Source organism: Centrocercus urophasianus, unplaced genomic scaffold (genome assembly GCF_019232065.1).
Source record: "Centrocercus urophasianus isolate 14NV4802_14NV808 unplaced genomic scaffold, USGS_Curo_1.0 seq_891, whole genome shotgun sequence".
NCBI lineage: Eukaryota > Metazoa > Chordata > Aves > Galliformes > Phasianidae > Centrocercus > Centrocercus urophasianus.
The window spans coordinates 20672-41316 of NW_024885523.1; the positions used below are offsets into that span (position 1 = coordinate 20672).

Consider the following 20645-nt stretch of genomic DNA (forward strand, 5'->3'; position numbering starts at 1 on the left):
CTGGGCATCCAAAACCGACAGATAATCATTAAAAAAAAAAAAAAAACACCAAAACAATCAAATGATTTAACTGTCAACGCATAAGTGCATTATTAGTAGTGTATAATTAATTACTACATGACTAATTACTCCCCTGGAATGATTAATTCAGAATTCAAATACAAGAGCGGTGCTGGAGCAGCACGAAGGAGGGTTCCTCCGGTCACCGTCAGACGTCACCCTGTGTGATGGGGCGGGGGGGGGGACATACGGGGCTGCGTCCCCACGGGGCAGCGTCTGCGGGTCCGCTGCCGGGCACAGGGGGTGAGGATGGGGCCGTTGTGGGGCAGAGGCACCGACGCCGCCTTGATGGCCATGGGAGGGGATTTGGGAGCTGTGGGGCCGGGGCTCAACGCCCGAAGGGGGGTGGGGGGGGAAAACGGAGGTGAGCGGAGGGGTCGCGCGGCGCCGGGAGCAGCGCTGGAGGGGCTGGGCGTTACGAGGGGGAAGCTCTGAGCGCCCCGACCCCATCGGCGGGCCTGGGTGACCCCAAGTCTGCGTTGTGCCACGAACCCGAGCCGTCCCGCATCCGCCGATACCGCAAACGCAGCCGCGGGATGAGAGCCCAGCGGGACGTTCTGCGGGCTCGGCCGGGACGCAGCGAACATCCCGCACCCGAACCGCAGCCCGACCCTCGGTCCGGGCAGCACCGAACCCCCTCGGCATCGCCCCGGAGCCCAAAACCGCCCCGTGTCCGCAGCGTTGTCCAAACCCCGACGTCTCCCCGCGCCGCCCGTTGCTCCATCCCGGCCCGGAGCGGTGCAGCCCCGCACCGAACTCACTCCGCCAACGCCGCAGCGCCGCTCAGGCCGAGAGCAACGGGGAGGGCGAGCAGAGGGGGGGCGAGAGCGCCCGGCCCGGAGCGGAGCTGCATCCCCGGAGCGCCGCCGCAGCCCCGATGGACTTCGGCCCCGGGCCGGGCGCAGACAGCGCCCTTAAAGCGACAGCGGGGAGCAGGGGGGGTGCGCGGAGGGGAGGGGGCTCAGAGCCCCTCCGGTACGGGGCTGGGATGTGGGAGCTGCAGTGTGGGAGAGGGGAACCCGGGGACTTTGAGAATTGGGGTGGTTTTGTGTTTATTGGGTTTTTTTGTGTTGGTTTTTTTTTCCCCCTTTCCAATTCATTCCGGAAATGGGGATCGGTTTGTATTATATGTACGTATATATTTTATAGCCAAGTCGTTCTGGAGCTCTTAAGCACTTAATGGAGCCAGGAGGGCACGGCTCTTCACAGCATGCAGGGGGGAGCAAAAGTGCATGAAAGCCAACGAGCGTTTCTGCAACGAACGGAGCCGAGCAGAGCGCTGCAGCCCTGCGCTCCGTGCCCTGCTGTGAGCCCAGCACCGCTCTGACCTCCTCCTCTCAGCCCTGCTGCAGCAAAAGCTCTTCCCTCTGCTGAACCCCCGCACCGCTCAGCAGAACCCGAAGGTTCAACCTTTCCCCTCTTTCCCAACGCTTTCACAAACGTTGTCACTGTGTCACTTTGCTGCCCTTTCGCTTCGCGGTCCGGGGAGCGATGGAAGAGCTCCGCACTTTGCCCTGGGCTGGGAGGCGGCACGCAGCGCTGCCCCGTCAGCATCGCGGGCCGCGCAGCTCATCGTGGAGCTCAGCTCCGGGGAGGGACAACGCAGCCCTGCCCCCCAGAAAGCAGCCCATGGGAGGAGGAGGAAGGTGGGCATTCGGGGATGGGAAGGGATAACAAGAGCGCGAGGAGGAACGGCTTTAATCTCCACGTGCCTCTTGGTTTCACGGTTTCTCTGCCCTCTTTTTAATAAATAAATGCTAAAAGAAGCCTTGTTGCTTTATCCACAGTAACTACAAATGACATTTGCAGTCCAGGATGAATCCTGATCGTCCAACACCACGCAGGCAAGCCAAAACCAGACACCCCTGCTTCAGCCTCAAAGGGAGGCAGACTGCTTTGCCATCACACCAGCAAGCCCAGATGTCACACTGAGGTCACACTGAGGTCACATTGACCTTCCCCATTTAAGCAGAATTCCTGCCAGGTCCCCTCTCCTTGTTTCCCCACCTCCCTCCTGTTGAGCTGCACCAAGCGCAGCCCTGGGCACAGAGCAGCAGGAGCAGGTGATGCTCAGGGCCCCGCGAGCTCCCATGGCAGCTCAGTGTCTGCATGGAGCCACGTCCCCCCCCCTGCTCAGAAGGAACCCCTACTGAATTCACAGTTTCAGATGTTTTTATTGAAAGTGAAGCCCTGGGCTGGGGGACGTGAAGAGAAGTGAACAAAACAGAATCGCATCCCAAATATTTGGATTGAGGGAAAAGAAAGGCAAAACAAATAAACAAGCAGAAACTTTGTTTTCTCGGAGATGAAATGGATCCAGAGGCAGCTCAAGCCACAGGAAGCCATGGTGAGAGCGTTCTGCCCAGAAAGTCACTGATTAAAAACTAAGGAACAAATGAGCTTTATTTTATTTACAGAATGAATGAACGAGGGAAATCTGTACTTGCAGCGGTTTCTCTTGGTGACAACAAAATCCCAACAGCCTCTGATGAACTGTGGAGCAAAGTTTGGCTTTTTGTCACCCACGTCCAGACGCACACAGGTGGCTCGTTCTGCTCAGAAGCTGTGGGTGAATTTAGTGTTCAAAGCACGAGGCTGCTGTCTCTGAAGCTGAATGAAATCCCCTCTGCCCCTCAGCTCCACGCGCTGCTCCCAACCTCCTCTTCTGGAGGGCAGAGGTGCAATGAGGAGGCACTGGTTGTGCAATGGCGCCTGGAGGTCAGGCTGCACTTCTGGCTTCACGACAGCACAGGAACTCAGTTTGTCAGGGAATAAAGGCCGCCCAGGAGCCCCCAGCGCGGGGTCAGACAGTCCCTTTTTATCTCTGCAATTAAAAAGGAGCAGCACAGGCTGCACATCTGAAGAACAAAGGATCTGCGGCTACGCGAGGAACGCGTTCTTTGTCAGTAACACAACGCTGAGCGAGATCGGAGCGGAGCCCCTGATGCTGCGGGGATCTTTGGAGCTGCCCTGGCCCTCAGCAGGGCACTGCGTTCACGTCTCCATCCTCACCCGCTCCTCTGGACGCCACCCAGGCCTCCTCACAACGGCCATGGTGGCACTGAAGCGCGTGGTGAGCGGGCCTGCAGCCTTTCTCCCAGCTGAGAGATGGCATCGTGACCTCAGGAAGTCGTCAACATCAGCAAAGAAGAGAATGATAATGCGATTTCGTAACATTTTCACAGTAAAAAAAATGACAACTGTTTGGCAAACACACCGTCCCAAAAACATTCTCAGTAGTAAGGTCGCCGTGGGTTGTTCTGCAAGGAATAACAAAGGGAAATTAATCAGAATCGCCGCCTTCACAGCACAACGAGCGTTTTGAGCTTAATTATCTGAAAAAGCCACTGAAACGTGACATTTCTGACAGCAAAACCTGAGGTTTCCCATCACTAAGCACAAAGGCAGCTCTCTGGATGCGCTGGCACGCCAAACGTAAGAGGCAACTGCGAGCTTGCAAGCCTTTCACAGGCAGGAAAACAATTATTCAAAATAAGCCAGGGATTCACGGACAACCCAGCTGCCTCCTTTGTGTGCAGCACCTACACTTGGTGTCTGCACATCAAACCACAGCCAGCATCCTTTGCATCACAGAAGCGCAGCGAGGAGACGCGCGCACGCAGGCGGCGCCGGGTAATGGGAATTCGATTCGGAATGAGAATGAATCAAAGGAACGTTCACAGAATTTGATCTGTTGGTTCGAGTTCCACTGGAAACACTCCTCTCTCTCCTGCCTTTTATCAGATAGCTCGGTGGTTTTGTCTGTGTGCCTGCCCTGCTTACCAGAGGGTTGGGTCGGAAGCGGTAGGCGAGCATCATGCGCTTACGGAACGCCTCGTACTCATCGTCCTCCTTGGTCAGCTCTGCAGGACGGTCGATGCCGAAGCCAGCACCATCCACAGCAGTGGTTCCCCTGTTCAGAAAGGCAGAACAAAGATGCTGAGGGAAGCAAGCAGGGCAGCTCACCTGAAATGCCCACTCAAGATGGCAGGTAGGAGCAAATTCATCGTGCCTCCGCGCTGTCCTCTCAAATGCCTGCTGTCCTATGTTGGAAGCAGTACTGTGAGTTTGTGTGTGCTTACCCTGTTAGAGCTGGAGCAGAAATACTGTCCCCCCATCCAGCAATGCTGGACAAGCAGAGCAACCTCAGGCAGCCAAAGCTGCATTCTGTGCCTCACGGATGGAGGCAGGCAGCTGCTCAACATCCTTCACTCCACAACAACCCAGAAGTGACACCAGCTCATCTCTACCTCCATTGCCACCTCCTTAGCAATCCTGAGATGGCAAATCCAAGCAAAGCACAACCCTGCTTCAACCCTGTGACAGACAGAAGCATCTTTCCTTCTGCTGTTTCAAAGCCTCACTGCTCTGAACACTGGCATCTTTCATCAAGGTCTCCTCTGAACAAATAAGTGCACAGCCAGAGATCTTCCTGCAATAAGCAAAGAAGTGCTCTGTAGAGATGCTTCATATTAGGCAGCAAACAAACAACTGTTATTTATAAAAGGATCTAATGCTAAAAAATAACTCAGAGCATTTCCTATCACCAGTAGCTGCTTCTGAAGTTCAGCATATGCCACCAACAGATGATCCATACAAAAAGCTACGTTCATCTATTTTCGGATGGAACTCTACTGAAGCTTTATTGTCTACAAAGTGTGATGGAGTCAGTAAACCCCCGTGCAAAAAAGGAGCTGCACAACCACACGAAATGCTTGCTGCTATGAGGCTCAATGTTTTTTCCCATGGGTGCACCAGGAACACGATGGTTAACTGCCTTCCACCCACAGTATGCCAGGGGCCGGCCAGCAGGCACCAGGAGTGCTTCAGATCCTCTTGAGGATTTAAATCAATGCAGAGGCTTGTCCTGGGAGGGATGAGGGCCACGCGTGGTGCAATCTCTGTGTAACAGAGGGGGAAAATGAAGAGCAGGAACCTCAAGAAAAAAACATGCCAGGCTGATTGAGATTGGAAACAAAAGGCTCCCAGGCTCAGCTCACACCTCCTGCCTGAGGTAACAGGAACAAATTCAGTCCTGGCAGAGAGAGAACCCCAAAGAAATCAGAAACAATTTCCCTCCTCTGCTGAGAGGATTCCATATTCCGTGCAAGTGATGAATTACAGCCACATTCATTGCAGCTGCTTCCAGTAGGCTAGAGCAGGAGCATCAATTATCAGCCTAAGAGGAAAGGACTGAATCAATAGTAGGAGAGCTCTGCTTACTTGCTGACTGGGTTTTTAATCCCCTGTCCATCCGAACCGAGCCCCTCGCCTTCCTTCCAGCCCATCTTCATCAGCATTTGATAACCTATGTTTTCCACAGTCAGTTTGAACTCTTTGTACTCAGAATAATCTGGTTCACGTCCTTCCTGCAGGAAGACAAAAGGCAGAGCTGTTTGGTTTGTACGTGGGCAGACAGACCTGCTTGTGGGTCAAAGGAGAGAAAAATCAGCTCCAGCTCCTGGGAGTTAAGACTGTTCTGGCAAACAGTTAATAACCAGCACAATCTCTTGGGACTCTATTTCTGCACAAACAGGAGAAGAAAACAGGTAAATGATAAAGCACTGCACAGTCACGCAAGCCCTGTAACAACCTGCAAGAAGCAGGGAATGCTTCTGTGAGATTAGGCTGAGACACATTCAGCTTCTGAATTTCAAGTTGCTCACTGAATCGAGTTTCAGATACGGTTCCTATACAAACAAGGATCTCCAGGGAACAGAAGAACCCATGCTGGTTGCAAGAAAACATCATCAAGGACGCCAGCATCAAAAGTTCCACAGTTTAGGAAGAATCGACAGCTATGAAGTCTTTTTCATAAGCTTTTTGTGTGCTTTATGCTTTTACCTACTGTAGTTGTCTGGACAAAAACTTGAATTTGCCTTGCTTGGCATCAGCCACCACTTGTTTTAAACAGGAACTGCAGACAAACAGTGGGGAACCAGAGAGGTTTGTCTCTAATCCCAGCTAACCCACAAACACCACCCAAACATTTTGCTTTCCAGTTTATTACCACTGCCAAGAGTGAAAAGCTACAGAAGGAACACAGCCCCCCGTGGTGAGGGCAGAAGTACTTCAAAGCTGCATGGTAGCAACCTGCTCTGACAAAGGGCCTGAGGTCCCACCCTCACTGCTGCAGGACAAATCTGAAGCTCTGCCACTGCCCTGGGAAATCTCTGCTATTTTACCTTCAGAGCCTTGAATGTCTCCATGAATTTTTCCAGCTCGTCTGGTGGAAGGAAGTCTCCAATGAAATGCTTCCCTCTGCCCATCTGGGTCAGCTGCTCAGCCCACTCTGCCCAAGATAACAGAAGTGAAAACAGCAGTTACACAGCGTTCTGTGCCTGAGAGTCTCAGGTGATTTGAGAAGCAAAACACCTCCCAGGAACAAACTGCACCCAACAGGGAGGCAAATCACAGCGCAGACCAGCGACCAGCAGCCCTGCAACTGCCATGCTGAGAACCTCAAACACCTCCCTCTGGAGGCCTCTGCACAACTGCAGAGCAGGGTGCTCACAGCTCCCCACACACCTCGGGTCTTGTCCATCTCCATGCGTCGCAGCTGGTGCTCCCACGTTCCCAGCTCACTGTCCACTTCTTCATCGCTGTCGTAGCCGTGCTGGTGCTGCTGAATTGCCTTTTCCCACATCATCTGCATTTCCTGCATGGCTTGCTTGTGCTTCATAATCATGTCATACATCTGCTGCATCTAGGAGAGATGCAACGGGGCGCTCAGCGACACAGAACAACACACAGGCAGCACAGCCCCCCACCCCACCTGCCTCCCAGAATGCAGGGATGACAACCTCAGATCCCAAGGGGCAGCACGGCTGCTTGATCCGATCCACTCATTTCTCAGCTCCAACAGGAGCAAGGCGTGCTGCTTCCTCCAAGAGATGCACCTTGATCTCAGCACTGAGGACTTCTGCCACCTCGTCGTCCCCACACAGTTTGAACATCACCCTCATGTTCCAGTAAAAGCAAATCCTGCTCTCACTCCACCGCAGCTTGCACGCCCTCAGCTCCCCACTGCTAAAGCAATACATAACCAGCTGCAGATGAGACACCACAGACCTTATAGATTTTGGGTTTGAGTTTGGTAGCACAGCAACTGGCTGGCTTAGCTCGTATTCCCCAAAGCCCTCTAAGATAATTGTGCTGACTGCAGCACCAGCTGATTCTCAGGCATGCAGCACAAATCCCAGAGATTTATGTGGAGGACTTTCTTTGCTATCAGCCCCTCTGTTCTCCCACCTAAAGCTGCCGCGCTGCAGCACGAGACGCAGGCACACAAATGAATAAGGAAAGCATTTCAGGGCATTACCTCCTGCTGCTCCTTCAGCTGTTTCTTCTGGGCTTCAGAGAGCTCCGTCACACCCACCAAACCAACTGGTTTCCCTTTTTCGTAACCGAGGCCCTTGAGGTCCTGAACTGAAAGAAGCACAGGCAAAAGACTTTGGTAAATCAGAGACAGCCGTCGAGGCGGTGAAGCCCCATCTCCAGACCTCCTTGTGAAGCTTCAGACCCATTTCAGAACTGCTGCATCCAGACTCTGAACTGCAGAGCAACCACTCGAAGGCAGAGGCAGGAAAGCCAGCAGCTCGCAGTGGCTCTGCCAGCCCAGAGCCCAGCTCACATTTGCAGAGTGGGAACCAACACCTCACCCCCCAGAGGTCACCCTGCATGGCAATTTCATACAGCATGCTTGAAAAATCATCGCTCCTTTCATCCTAATTCCCCTCATAAGGCTTCCTTGTGAACCCCGGCCAGAAGGGATAATTATTCTGACTGTATCCCATGCAGACCTGAGCCTGTCACCATACTGCCAGCCTGTGCACTGAGTGCCTGCTGATTACTGTATAAACAGCAGCTTTGTTCACAAAGAAAAGCAAACGACCATGTTAGAATAAAGACACAAGCACTGTGCTGCTTTGGAAGGTATCCCCAAGGAATGTGAGCTCCTGCAGGTCAAAGGAGAGCACTGCTTGGCTTTCAAAGAGGGGACAATCTAAGCCTGACAGCCCATCGATGCACCCTCCTTTTCCTGCAGCATCTCATTTGGAGGCTCCTCCTCTGGAATGACTCTCACTGCTGCATCAGGTAAGCTCTGAAATGAGATACTAAGATTCTGTGGGCAGGGAACTGATTTAAAGTGCCCACACAACTCTGAGTTCAAAGCACTCATTAAAGGAGTGGGGATGCCTCTGTGTCACAGAATCACAGAGCTGTAGGGGTTGGAAGGCACCTCCAGAGATGCCTGCTGCACCATGAGAAAGGGCACCAGGAACACTGCTGGAGCTGCAGAAACAGATTTGCAGTAGAGACTGCCTTACAAACACGGTCTGAATTTCTAGCAGAACTGGCAGCTCCCCTCCCTCTACAGCACCTCAGAACTGAGATCCCAGCACTTAAATATTTAAGGGATTAAAAGAAGACTCGCAACCACACTTGAAAGCACGTTGCATTTTCCAACACAAGGGAAAAAAAATAATTTTCTTTTCAATGACTGCAAAACCCCCCATTCCAACGGACGTCCAGACTGCAGCTAAATGACGCTTCATTAATTATTCATCACCTATTAATTATGAAGCCCAATAATAACAGGAGCATTGTTCGTGACACCAAACATCTGCACAGCATGCTAATCAGGCCCCAGGAGTTGGCTTCTGCCTTTCCCTTGTTCTCACCCAGGGCAACTGATCCAAGCCTTCTTATCTCCCTCCTTCCCCACTCGCTTTTGGCCAAGCGTGCCACGATTGGGAAGCAGCTTCCTCAACTCCAGCCTCCCAAGGAGAGCATGGAACAGCACAGCCAGCCTGCCTCACACAGCGAGAGCCTCTGCACCAGCAACAGGAATCAACTCTGCAGGAAGAGTTATGTAAAAGGCTGCAAGAGCCTTCCTGAGAGCAGGAAGCAATCGGCGGCGCCGCCCTGGGCCCGGCACCAGGATAAGCATTTCCAGCTCCTGAGAAGTAAGAGCAAAATAGAAAAATGGACCTGTCTGCTATTGACAAAGAGCCCGATTTTCTGTCTCGGAGAGCAGGGAGATTTGGAGGCCGTTTTAAGGAACGCGATCCTCCGCTCCATGTGGAAGTGGCTATAAATAAGAATCTGGCTCCAAACGCGACGCGAGGCCGAGGCAGCCCAGCACCAGCCCTCACCAAGGATTCACCTCCTGTCTCAGGGCATGGGAAAGCTTTCTCTGAATGCACCGAGGAAGACTCTGCCCTTCACAGAGGTCAGCAGCTCTCTGGCTTCGTTCTGAATTGCATAAACACTCAGGCTAAGAGCCAGGCATGGCTCCAGAGGCCTTGTGAGCTGGTGGTCTGCCAGCACGTATAACCACCTTAAAGGAGAAAGGTAAGACCCTAGCGTCTTCTTTCACATCCCAGCAAGCATATGCCACTGCTGCTTCCTGTGCTAAAGCTACATCTGGTTCGTCTGCCTGCTCTGTGGCAGCTTGCAGACTTTGTGCTGAGATGAGGCTGAAGGAGCCACTGCAGCAGCTCAGCTCGGAGGGATGTTTTTGTAGGCTTGGCCCGAAGCATCGCAATACAGAAAAGTTGATAGAAAAGCAAAGCTCCACCCAAAGCCTACATCTGAAGACAGAAAAATCTATTAGTAAGAGAGATCAGTCAACATGTTTGCATAAAAACAGGTAATACGGTTTATAGGTGCCTTACACCAGGCTAGCATCAGGCAAACACAATGCAAAAGAGAAGCTGCTCTCAGCCTCACGCCCAGCAGGCTTGAGAAAAGGGCATTTTTCCCTTCAATGACACCAGCTTTGCCTACAGGGTTAATGGTGCAGTCTATCTGCAGCACTGGCAGAAGGCTACCTGAAGGTTCATCCCTTCCCCACGTCCAAAGAGCTCGTTAAAGCTGAACCAAACATCCTTTATGAAGAGCAGAAGAAATCCCAGCACAGAAGTGCCTGAACTTTTGCTTTGCAGCCTGAAGATGTTACTCAATTAAAAGGAATCAGACTCAAAGCAACCCACTATTGGGTTTCAGAATATTCTAACAGCAGCCTGCAGTATCCCATTAGTCCACAGAGTTCACTAACAGCAGTATCTCTGCTCTGTTCAGCTTCTCAGATGTATTAATCCCTGCAGCACCTATGCAGTTAAGTGCTTTGACATCAATACATTGAAGAGGAACCTTGTTTCTGTCCAGAAGAGCTACTTTTTCCCCACTCTGCAATACTGATTTATTACTACGAGTAGACAGAAGAAGGATCACAACAGTCCTCCACCACATTCAGTGCATTATGCTGAGGATAAAGGTCTGAGACACAGATATTTAGGGACCAGAGCACCTTGTGCAACCTGCCTTGCACAGAACAAGTTTAACTCGGAATTCTCTCCACCTGTCAGGTTGTAGATGTTAATTCTAGAAAGAGATTAGCCCATCTCGAGCAATAAATAAAACACCCGTTCCCCCTACAGAGCAATTAACAGGGCACTAATGCTTGATTTGTTATGCCTAGCAAATTGTTTGCTGTCCTTTTCTGCTACTTGACACAAAGCCCTGTGGAAAGTGAGCGTGAACACAGCTAGCAAGTCCCTGTCTAATTAAGGGGAGGCTAAAGAGCCAGGGGAGATTTCAGCAGGAAGCATGCTGCACTGAGCACATGGATACTCTTGCAGGCCCCCACTGCAGCAGGAGGTATTAAGATGGAATCTGATGCTTGTTTTGATAGCGCCTGCCCAGCTATCAGAGCTTCATCTAAGCTTCATTACTGTCTGCAAGAAAAAAAAAAAAGTTACTCTAGAGGCACAGAATAAGACTTTAGTATCTGATTTCTGGCTTACTACAAGCAGCAATTCAAGGTCAAATGAATCCATCCAGCCTGGTAACTTGTCCTGCACGTATGACATGCAGAGACAAGAATGCTGTACTGGACAGTGATCAGAAAAGCAGGCTGCATAGGAACTCCTCTTCCTCTCCACCTGAAGGGCTGGATGGGGAGATGGAGCCCTTCCTCCCTGATCTCTGCAGAACCAACACATCGTGACACACTGCCAACCCAACATCTCACCCAGGCCTAACAATCAAAGCTATCAGTGGCTGAGCAATTTCATCCCCTGAAACCCAGCCCAAGCAGAAGGCCCACTGATCCAATGGAGCAAGGAATCCCACAGGCTGACCGTGTGCTGAGAATGATGTGATCTCACCCTGCAGCTCAGCAAGTTATACCTTGTTTCCTGCTACTTGTCCCATTTCATCCATTTTGCTATTGCTTTTTGGGAAAGTTCCTGTTATTACTTATTACTTTTCCCACAACTCTAGCCTCCCACCTTTCATTTTCTCTGTTTGCCAACACTGGCTGCCTACCCTGCATCTTCATTTGCTCCTTTTGCCACCCCTTCCCCACAACACACCAACTGAACAAAAGATTCAAAAACATCATCTAAAACATCTGCACCTATCTGCTGTCCTCGAGTGACTCAGTTTCTGCACGCATCTCTAACTGCCTGCCCAATTACCCACCTGCACACACACAGATGGGCCACAGGAGTTCAACCTCTGCAAGCTCACTGCAAGTGCTTGGGCTGGAAGAACCACCTCCCAGCACTCCAGCAGGGCTGCACCCCCCAGTGAACTTGGCAGGTGAAGCAACACCAGCATCAGCCTCAGCACTGGATGAGGGTTACAATGCCTACTTGTAATCAAATGAACCAAAATGGGTATAAATTGGAACTGGGAGTTACACTGTGCCCACCAGCACCTGGGGAACAGCTATTCTTATTTAGCCTTCTGATCAGTTAGAGTGAGATGGAAGTGCTGCCCAGGGATTTTATCCTGCCATGGGGAATAAGCACAGTTCAGCTTTGATATTTGTTTTCTGAAGACTCTTCCTGAAATGAAATAGCCCTAAATAGCGTGGAGGCTGAGGCTCTAATGAGCTACAGCACAGCAGGGTTTTAGAGATAGCTGAAGAACGATAAGATCCAATCCCCGGTGTCAGCGAGATAAAGTGGTTTATCTGGGTTTCCACACAGGGAGAGTTAGCTGCTGGACCCAGCTGAAAGAAGAGGGCTGGCGACCAAGGAGATTACAACAGGAGATAAAGACTTGCTGGGCTTTCTGTTTATGCAGCCAGCTGAGCTAAGGCAGAAAGCCCTCCCTGGGAACAAACAGCTATGCAACCCAACCCACAGAGCCACTGACCTGACAGAGGGGAGGGAGAATCCAGCTGCTGGATGAGCTGTGGTAGGGGCAGTTCAACCTTGTCTTCCTCCGGCCCCCACCTGCTCTTCCGCTTCTTTTTAGTGGTGCCTGCTGCAGCTGCAGCCGTTGTCGCAGCAGTAGCCGTAGCCGTCTGATTAGGTGGAGTTGAAGAGGATGATGGTGAAGGTGAGGGCAACGGTGTGGGGACGGGTAAGGGCGCAGGTAAGGGCGAGGGGACGGGCAAGGGCAAAGGTGAGGGCACAGGGAGGGGTAAGGGCAAAGGCAAAGGTGTGGTGGGTGCAGGTAACGGCAGGGACGATAAGCACAGGGGGGATGGAGACGCCTCAGGACTGGTCTTCCTTTTCAGACTGGGCTCTGCAGGCACGGGAGCGCTTGCAGCGCTTGCAGCACTGGTTTTGGCCTTACGGAACTCCTCCAGTTTCTGCCGGTAGTATTTGTAGCCTTTGCTGTTTGGCTCATATAAAAACCTATAGGGAAAAATAAGAAGCCTGGAGCAGCAGTCACAGCCGGGGATGGGCACAGCAGTTTGCCCAGCGCTTCCCCTTCCTGCAAGGAGCTGCTGCTCTCCAGCACCACCCCGTGTGCAGGCGCGCGTAACGCAGGGCTCTGCGCGCTGCTGCGAGGCGAACGGCACGGCTTTGGGAGCAGGAAGCTGCTTCCCACTCGTGGCTGAAGCACGGTGCCACATCAGCACACAGCGCCAACAGCACCGATGCAAAGGCATCCCCCAGAACCTGGGAAAACTGCAAGGGGCACCACAACGTGTTGGATTGCAGCTCAAGGAAGAAAACATTCACAGCTTTACCAAAGGGAATGCCAAACCACTGCCTAAAGAAACTGCTCCCAGCCCTCTGTGCTTCTAGCTTGAATTGATATTAACAGGCTGCTCCATTATACCACGATTCCTCCTCCTGTTCCTTCATACCCAACAAAAATACTTCTTTAGTTGTTACTCCTTCCAGAAATAGGCATCTCTGACCTTTAGGGTAAAATAAAACTCCTTAGTCTCTGTAGGAAGAACATGAACAATCCTCAGTCTAGCAGCTATGCAAAAAAAACCCAAAAAACCAAAAAAGATGATACACTTTGTTTATCATAAACACTCTTTTTGGGCTCCCTCCAATTTAAATACTTCATGCAGAAATTCTGTCTGTTCCCAATGCCTCTGCAACATTCCTGCTTCAGAGGAAGAGTTTAAAATGTGGTCTAACCTCTCCTTTTGACAGTGCCTGCTCCTACAAGCAGACACAGCAGACAACAGGCCTCCCCCATCTCTAGCTGCACGAAGCCACAGGCAACAAGCAGTTCAGTGACACTCTGAAATGCACTGAATTAAATCTTGCATTCCTCCATTTGAGTTGCAGGGTCGGGGATTGCTGCAGGAAAGCAGAGGGCAGGACGTCCATCCACCTGATGGAATCCCAACAGAGGAGGTAGGGTTCACCTGGGTCAGGTGGGACCACAGCGGTGTTTCCAAGTAAATCAGGGAGCAGCTCGGCTATCAGCACATCTGCTGAATGCAATTCACAACAAGGAGACGACCCAAGAGGGCCAGGAGGCAGCAAATAAAAAGCCAAAATATCAGCAGCAAAATAAGGCCTGCTGAACACAAGGCTGCTCCCAGAGAACACACGGCGTCGTCTGTAAGAGCAGAACAACAAAACCTGCATGACACCAAAGGGAGCCATTGAGCAGCTGCCAGTAAGCACCAAAGAGAACGATTCACATCGGATGCACTGAAAAAGATATTCCAAAGGGGGATGTAATGGTGGAGGAGAGCTACCTGTACATTAAAGATGCTGTGTAAAGAGCAACCCAGGAAATTAATTGGACAGCAGCAGTGTGAGGGGCGGATGGGGGCTCACAACAGGACTCAGTTATAGGAAGAGCTTAAAGGTCAGAATTATACCACTGGATTGCAGCAGAAAGCAGGTGGGAGGGGTGGAAGTCATGAATTAATTCTGGAGAAAGCAAATCGATTCCTCTGTCTCTCTGTGCCCCGAATTGTAAAGCACCATATAGCTGTAACATCAGATTTACACCCACCATTATCCCTTCATAAAGAAAAGGACCCCAAGGCCCCACCTCACCCCCAGCTGCAGGCTTCTTCCTTACCTGAAAGCATGGTTCTCACGGTTGTTCTGCAAGGCAATTGCTTCCACCTCAGGACCCCCGTCTGCTATGAACCGGGCGAGTTTCTCAGCAAAGTTCTTTGTCTCTTCATCCTCTGGGGGTGAAACTTTAAGCAGGCTGTCAGTACTGGGCCCAACTCACACAAGCAACAGTCAAAGCCTATCTGTTCTAAGAACCCCAAGAGCAGAATAAGGGCAAAAGGTCGAGTTTAATTTTGAGAAATACGACACGCAAACAGTTTACATCACAGAAACACGACATTGCATTACAGCTGTACAACAGGAAGCAGAAGAGCACTCTTTCACACAGCACCATCCTCTGTGCCAGCAGCTAGATGAGAGCAGATTAAGGGACAGGCCAGCTTTTGTGTTCAAAGGGGGGCACTCATTGCTCTGCACGGCAAAGGAAGTCCTTCTTCCTTGTGTCAGGCACTTCTCCATAATATCACGTCTCAGCACTCACAATTAACTCTCATTAAAGGTTTTTGCCACTGAAGTCCAGAGGTGTAAATGGGAGGAAAAAGCAGCCAAGTAGGAACACACAATCCCACGTGTATGCAGTGTCACTGCACAGCCAACAGCTGCTTTGGGGAGGGCTGCAGGACCGTGGAACGATCCCAGCTCTCACATGGGAGAGGCAACTACTGCAGCCTCAGTCCAAAGGCACAGAGGTCTCAGAGCTTTAGTGTTTCGAGCACGTTTGGTGTTCACAAGGAGCCAGGCAAACAGGTTATTTAGCCAGGACAGCCTTATAGGAGTTTGCTACCTGCACAGTACCAGCGTGCTGGCACAGGACCAGGAGGCAGAGACATGATTGTAAGTCATAACCTTCCCTTGCTTCAGTACTGCACACTTGTAAAGTATGGATAATAGTGTTCATAGCTTCCAGGCTGCACTAGCAGCTGCATATTGGTAACGAGCTCCTTCAGCCCACAGTCTGTTAAGCCACCATTTGTTTGGGCTGGTAGCTCATCAGCACAGCAGCTAAATTGCATTAATATTCCTTTCCACAGAAAGGGAATCTGACAGCAGGCCTGAAACAGAGGCTGGAAGGGAAGCACTGAGTGCCCAGCCTGCAGACCACAACTCACCCACAACAATTTTGGTCTTCTAATGCAGTTAACCTTGTTCCATTGCCCACAGCACCTTTCTGTTGGCAGATCACCCACTTCTGCTGCTCTCCTACCTGAAATCAGTCCCTTATTTGCAAAGGATTACGTCCCAAGCAGGAAACAAAGGCTTCAGGTAGAGAAACAGCAGCAGAAATGAGGATTACATTCAAATAAACCTTTCTCATAGATAACAAATCCAATAGGAACATGTGAGAACAAGCACTTTTCCTCAGTGCGTTTTCAGGACTGAAACAAAGCCCCTTCCATAAAGTGTGCTTAAATACACTGTGGGCTTGGGAGTCTGATGCCAGAGGTCACCATCTCCACACATTTTGCAGTTTTATTTAAGGAACAGACAGCCAAGTATCCATTCCCACTGTTCCCAGACACCTTTACAGTCACACAGAGAGTGAAGAAGCCAAACAAACTCTGTAACTTATATTCTTCAGATCTCAGTCTTAATTACCTTTCTGAGAAGAGGATGCCTGAGAACTTTGATTCTCTTTTCTTATCTCTGCCACTTTCTTTCTGTAGTAAAGGAATTCTCTGCTGTTCTTATCATGTAAAAACCTAAAGGTGGAGATGAAGGGGAAAAAAAAGAAAAAGGCAAAAAATACGAATCAGCAACAGCTATAAGAAAAACCAACACCAATCCCCCAGGGATGTAAACAGCCTGAGCACAAAGAACAAGATAGAGAAATGACTCAGAATGCACTCAAACCGTGGGTTACGCTGCCTCCAGCACATATAAACACCCCCAGCTCTAATCCAAGGACTTGAGGCCAAACGTTCTGTCTTCCTTCACAAAGAAATAACAGCCCGTCCTTCGCACACACAGGGAGCCCTCTGCCCTCAGCCAGCGATGGCAGAGAAGGCAGACTCAGCCCTGAGGTGCAGCCCAGCTCCCCCGCAGGCCAGGTGAACTCCCAGGCTGTATTCCTACCTAACTGACCTGCTCCCACAGCACCACCACCTATGGCTTCCCGCCTCTGTTTCCCCAAAACAAAAACAGCGACACTCAACAGAGCTCAAATCCACCCAACAGTAATTAAACCAAACTCCCTCCCCCGTGAGAACCACACGTACGAGGCTGATATTTGCCCCCCTACAAAGGCACGGTGCCCTGCTCTGGCAGGTGAGCTACAGCTCCAGACTTACGAAAACGCTGGGTTATCCTTGTAGTCTTCCATAGCGACCTTCTCTAACTCTGGTCCCCCTTCAGCCACGAACCTAGCCAGCTTTTCCACCACCTGGCGGGTCTCCGCATCCTCTGGGGGTAAAACTTTAAGCAGGCTGTCAGTACTGGGGTTCAACTCACACACCAAACAGGTAACAGGCACATTACTTCTAAGAACCACGGCGACAGACAAAAGTAGAACGGGAACGGGAAGAAAAAGGATGAAATGGGGGATCTGGTCTTACCCAGCTGTACAAATCACAATCCTGACATCACAGCCAGCCCCCCTCCCTCCCCTGCTAGGAAGTGAGTATTTCTGAGTACAAGGAAAAAGCTTAAAAATGCCATCAGAACAGTTCAGAGCACAGCTTCAACTGGAATGTAGTTTGGTTCTGGTGACTCCACTCCACACAGAACACATGGTGGGGAGGAATAGGACAACATTACCAGCTAAACATTACAAATCCCAGCTCCCAAAGCACTGTTCTGTAACAGGACAGCAGAGACCTCTTGTGCAGCTGGAGCTACAGCTCTTCCTACTGACATATACCTGTGTCCCAGCCCTCGCATGGAGGGAATCCCATCAGAGATATGGAGAGGGGAAACCTTCAGAAAGCTGCCTTTCCTTCTGTGCCAAAGAAGGAACCCACTGACAGTGGCTGGAGAGCTGACACAGGACAAACTCAATGGAAATGAAACACACATTTGTCTCCACAATGACATTTTGGGTGTGGAGCTGAACACAGAGCACCGTGTCCAGGAGCAGAGGCGTTTGCTCTGATCTAGACTAGTTTTGAACCCATGCTCTTTGCATGAAGGGTCCAGGTCCCGTCTTCACTCTCAGCAGCCACTTCTCACATCCCTGCAGTACATTTCATGCTCGTGTTCAGACCTGCCAGGATTACGTTTCAATAAATCCCACAGCAACAGCCAGACGTGTTTTGTAAACGCAACAAAAGGAATTGTGACACAAATCTTAGTGTGACTTTTTAACAACACCAATCTAATTTTATACTTGATTAGCACATCCGTGTGAAATTCAGATTGTTGACCAAATCTGCCCTCCGGCTCCTCAGCCTATTGCTTATTCAAGTGCTGCTATTTCCTTCCTTGGTTTTATATCCTCTTCAAGCAGTTCAGACCTCTGAAGTGCGTTTTTCTATTGAGGCTTCAAGGAGAGGCAGGAACTTGGAATTCACCTGTTTCTACTTCTGTGACTTATAAGTGATTTTACTCATTTATGTGTGCAATTTTTCCCCCCTCTCCTCAATTGCTTGCCTTGCTATCTCAGAGAAAACAACCTTCCTAGATGTAAAACAGATCCAGTCTAACTTTAATGAATGACCAAACGACCACCTCCCACACTGAGCTCAGGCCAAACAAATAATCCCAGTCAGCTGCTCCCTCACAGCACCCAACCCTCAGCTTTTCCACCCAGAAATCTGCACACCAAAAACCTTACTGACAACTCACAGCGTAAGGGAAAAGCCCAATCCACCTTCCAAGCTTCGACTCGTATCTCTACAGTGAGCAAACCCGAGCCACCAAATACAGAAAGGAACAAAGCGCCATTTACCTTTGATTTCCAACCACTGCTCATAATCTTCCTCCTCATCTTCATCTGGCGACTGAAACACACTGAGGCGGTTAACGACTGGGGTCTGTTTGGAATGGGAGTAGTTCTTCGCTTGCTGCAGCATGCTGCTCAGGACCTGACCGGGGCGCTTCCCAAACAGCAAAGGTTTCTTCCCAACATTTGGTGCAGCAGCGTTTGCCGAGTTATTAGTAGAACTTGGGGGAGGTTCTTAGAAAAGAATGAGGGGGGAAAATAATTCCTGTGCATTCTTACTGTTTTCATCTCAGCAGGTTATAAACAACAACTCAGGCAGTAACACATCTGCAACAGGCCGTCATTCTCAGAGTAAATTAAAGACATTGTCTGGCAAAAGCTTCATAACTAAGTGAAACTGTGGTGATTGCTACAAAGTGAGATCCAAGCTTAAAAAAAAACAATAAAAGATGTTTGTCTTTACAGCACCTACAGGTGGAAAGAAGTGCAAACGTTCCTACTGCATCCTGAAGGAAGACTTCAATCCAAATCTAAAGGGGTCACCACTGCTTTAGGACTTACTCATGCTGCTAACAGATAACAGCAAGGTTTCTAAAGTGAATACACCCAGAGGCAGCTCACACAAAGCTGGAACCATCAGGAGAAGGAAGGCCTCCTGTTGCTCAGAGGTCGACCTACCAGTACTCGACTTTTCCTTCTGCAGCTTGAGAAACTGCTGGAGGAAACTGCCATCATTGACAAACTTGTTGGAAACAGAGGCTTCGTTTTCAGTCCCATCATCTCTAAACAGGAAAAAAAAAAAATAGCAGATGATGGTTAAGTGACAACTTTCCCAGTCCCCTCATAGACATTTATTTTGGACAGGGAACAACATCAAAAATTACTGATCTCTGGCACCTGATTTTGAGAATACAGCTATTCAGATGAACAAGAACTACTCCACTTGGTGCTTATAGCATCCACCTATGCTCCCCACCACATTAAAACAGGATTTCTCCTTGCACAGTTGGAGCTCTAAGCAAGCAGCTACTGGTGGAATTGCACTGACTCTTGGGAGTTAGGGCTGTGCAAAAAAACAATAATTGAGGAGAAGAAAAACATCATATCATAGCATGAAAAGGCTCAAATTAAAGATGGGGAGATTTAGACTGGATAGAAGGAAAAAGTTCTTTAACAAAGGGGTGGTGAAGCAGAGCACGGGTTGCCCAGAGAGGTGGTGGATGCCTCAACCCTGGAGACACCCAGGGTCAGACTGGAGGAGCTCTGAGTGCTGATGGAGCTGCAGGCGTTCACTGCAGGGAAGTGGGACCAGATGGCCTTTAAGAGCTCCTTCCAACCCAAACCTTTTATGATTCCCACAGGCACCTATCTGTTAACACAATGTGACAACACCGGGCAGACCTGCTAAATGCACAGAGCCCACTGCTGCCATTCCCAACATTTCATTAACTAACGAGCAGCTCCAACCCCTCCACATCGCCTTCAAGTGCCCGTGAGGCCTCTTCCCACGTTGCTCCCCCTGTACAAACCCACTGCAACCATCCCACCCCACATCCCACATCACATCCACCCCGTATCCCATATCTCACCCCACATCCCACCCCCATCCCGTATCCCACAACCCCCCACACCCTGTACTCCACAACTCCCCCCATCCCGTATCCCACCCCATTCCCACACGCACTCTCCAAGCAGCGGCAGCTGCTGCAGGCTCAGCGCGCTCTGCCGGGCCTGCTGCTCCAGCCGGGCCTCGATCTCTCTCTTTTTCTGTGCTATCAGCTCCTCTTGCTGCAGGATATTCGCCGTCGTCTTGGCCGATTTCGACTGCGCGACCCCAAACCACCGACTGGCCTTCCCTGAGGGGGAAAAAATAAGGGGGGGACGCGATTACCGCCCGCTGCAGCGGGAGGAGCCGCCGAAGCGCGGAGCTCCTTTCAGGCCGAGAGGCTGCGGAGCGCGGAATCCTCGAGGGTGGGCCGGGGAGGAGAAGGAGGCGGACAAAAAGGCCAAGCCGTACCCGGAGCATCCCGGTGGTGGTGGTGGTGATGGTCCATTTTGGAACTGCCGTCCCACCATGCACCGCGCTGAACCCGGGCGGAGCGGAGCGCGACGGAGCTGCCGCAAAGGCCTCTGGGAGCTGCAGTTCCGGAGCAGGCCTCGGGGCGGGAAGGAAAGGAGGGAGCGGAGCGCTTCGCTGAGGTGAGGTCGCGGCCTCCGCGCTCCTTCCCGAGCCCTTAAGGCAGCTGCGCGACAGAGGGCGCTCGGACTATGACTCCCACAAACCTTCGCGCGGCGGAGTTTCCGCCACCCGCCCGTACGTCACTTCCGCCCCGCCCTCGGTGGACTGCAGTTCCCGTCGCCCCGCGCGCGCGCCGCTCCCGCCCCCCCCGCCCCGCCCCTCC

General features: G+C 51.0%; 2 protein-coding genes across 3 annotated transcripts in view; both read right to left on the minus strand.

Annotated features, from left to right (window-relative positions):
• The window catches only part of TM6SF2 (transmembrane 6 superfamily member 2), a 3457-nt gene extending 2544 nt beyond the window's left edge, over nucleotides 1–913 (minus strand). The window contains exon 1 of one of the 2 annotated variants that reach the window (XM_042838672.1): nucleotides 822–913. In XM_042838672.1, coding sequence (XP_042694606.1) covers nucleotides 822–913 — 92 coding nt within the window. Of the gene's footprint in view, nucleotides 1–552; nucleotides 663–821 lie in introns of those variants that run through there. The other variant, XM_042838671.1, reaches the window with a different exon arrangement.
• A 1301-nt stretch (nucleotides 914–2214) lies between these two features.
• On the minus strand, nucleotides 2215–20504 carry SUGP1 (SURP and G-patch domain containing 1). Its single transcript, XM_042838673.1, has 14 exons — nucleotides 20261–20504; nucleotides 19928–20099; nucleotides 18922–19025; nucleotides 18250–18477; nucleotides 16655–16778; nucleotides 15963–16066; nucleotides 14368–14491; nucleotides 12232–12719; nucleotides 7382–7488; nucleotides 6589–6766; nucleotides 6246–6352; nucleotides 5284–5429; nucleotides 3844–3973; nucleotides 2215–3320 (listed from the first exon to the last, which is right to left on the minus strand). The coding sequence occupies exons 1-14, from the start codon at nucleotides 20295–20297 to the stop codon at nucleotides 3294–3296; spliced, it is 2076 nt and encodes a 691-aa protein (XP_042694607.1). The 5' UTR covers nucleotides 20298–20504; the 3' UTR covers nucleotides 2215–3293.
• Between the last annotated feature and the right edge of the window lie 141 nt (nucleotides 20505–20645).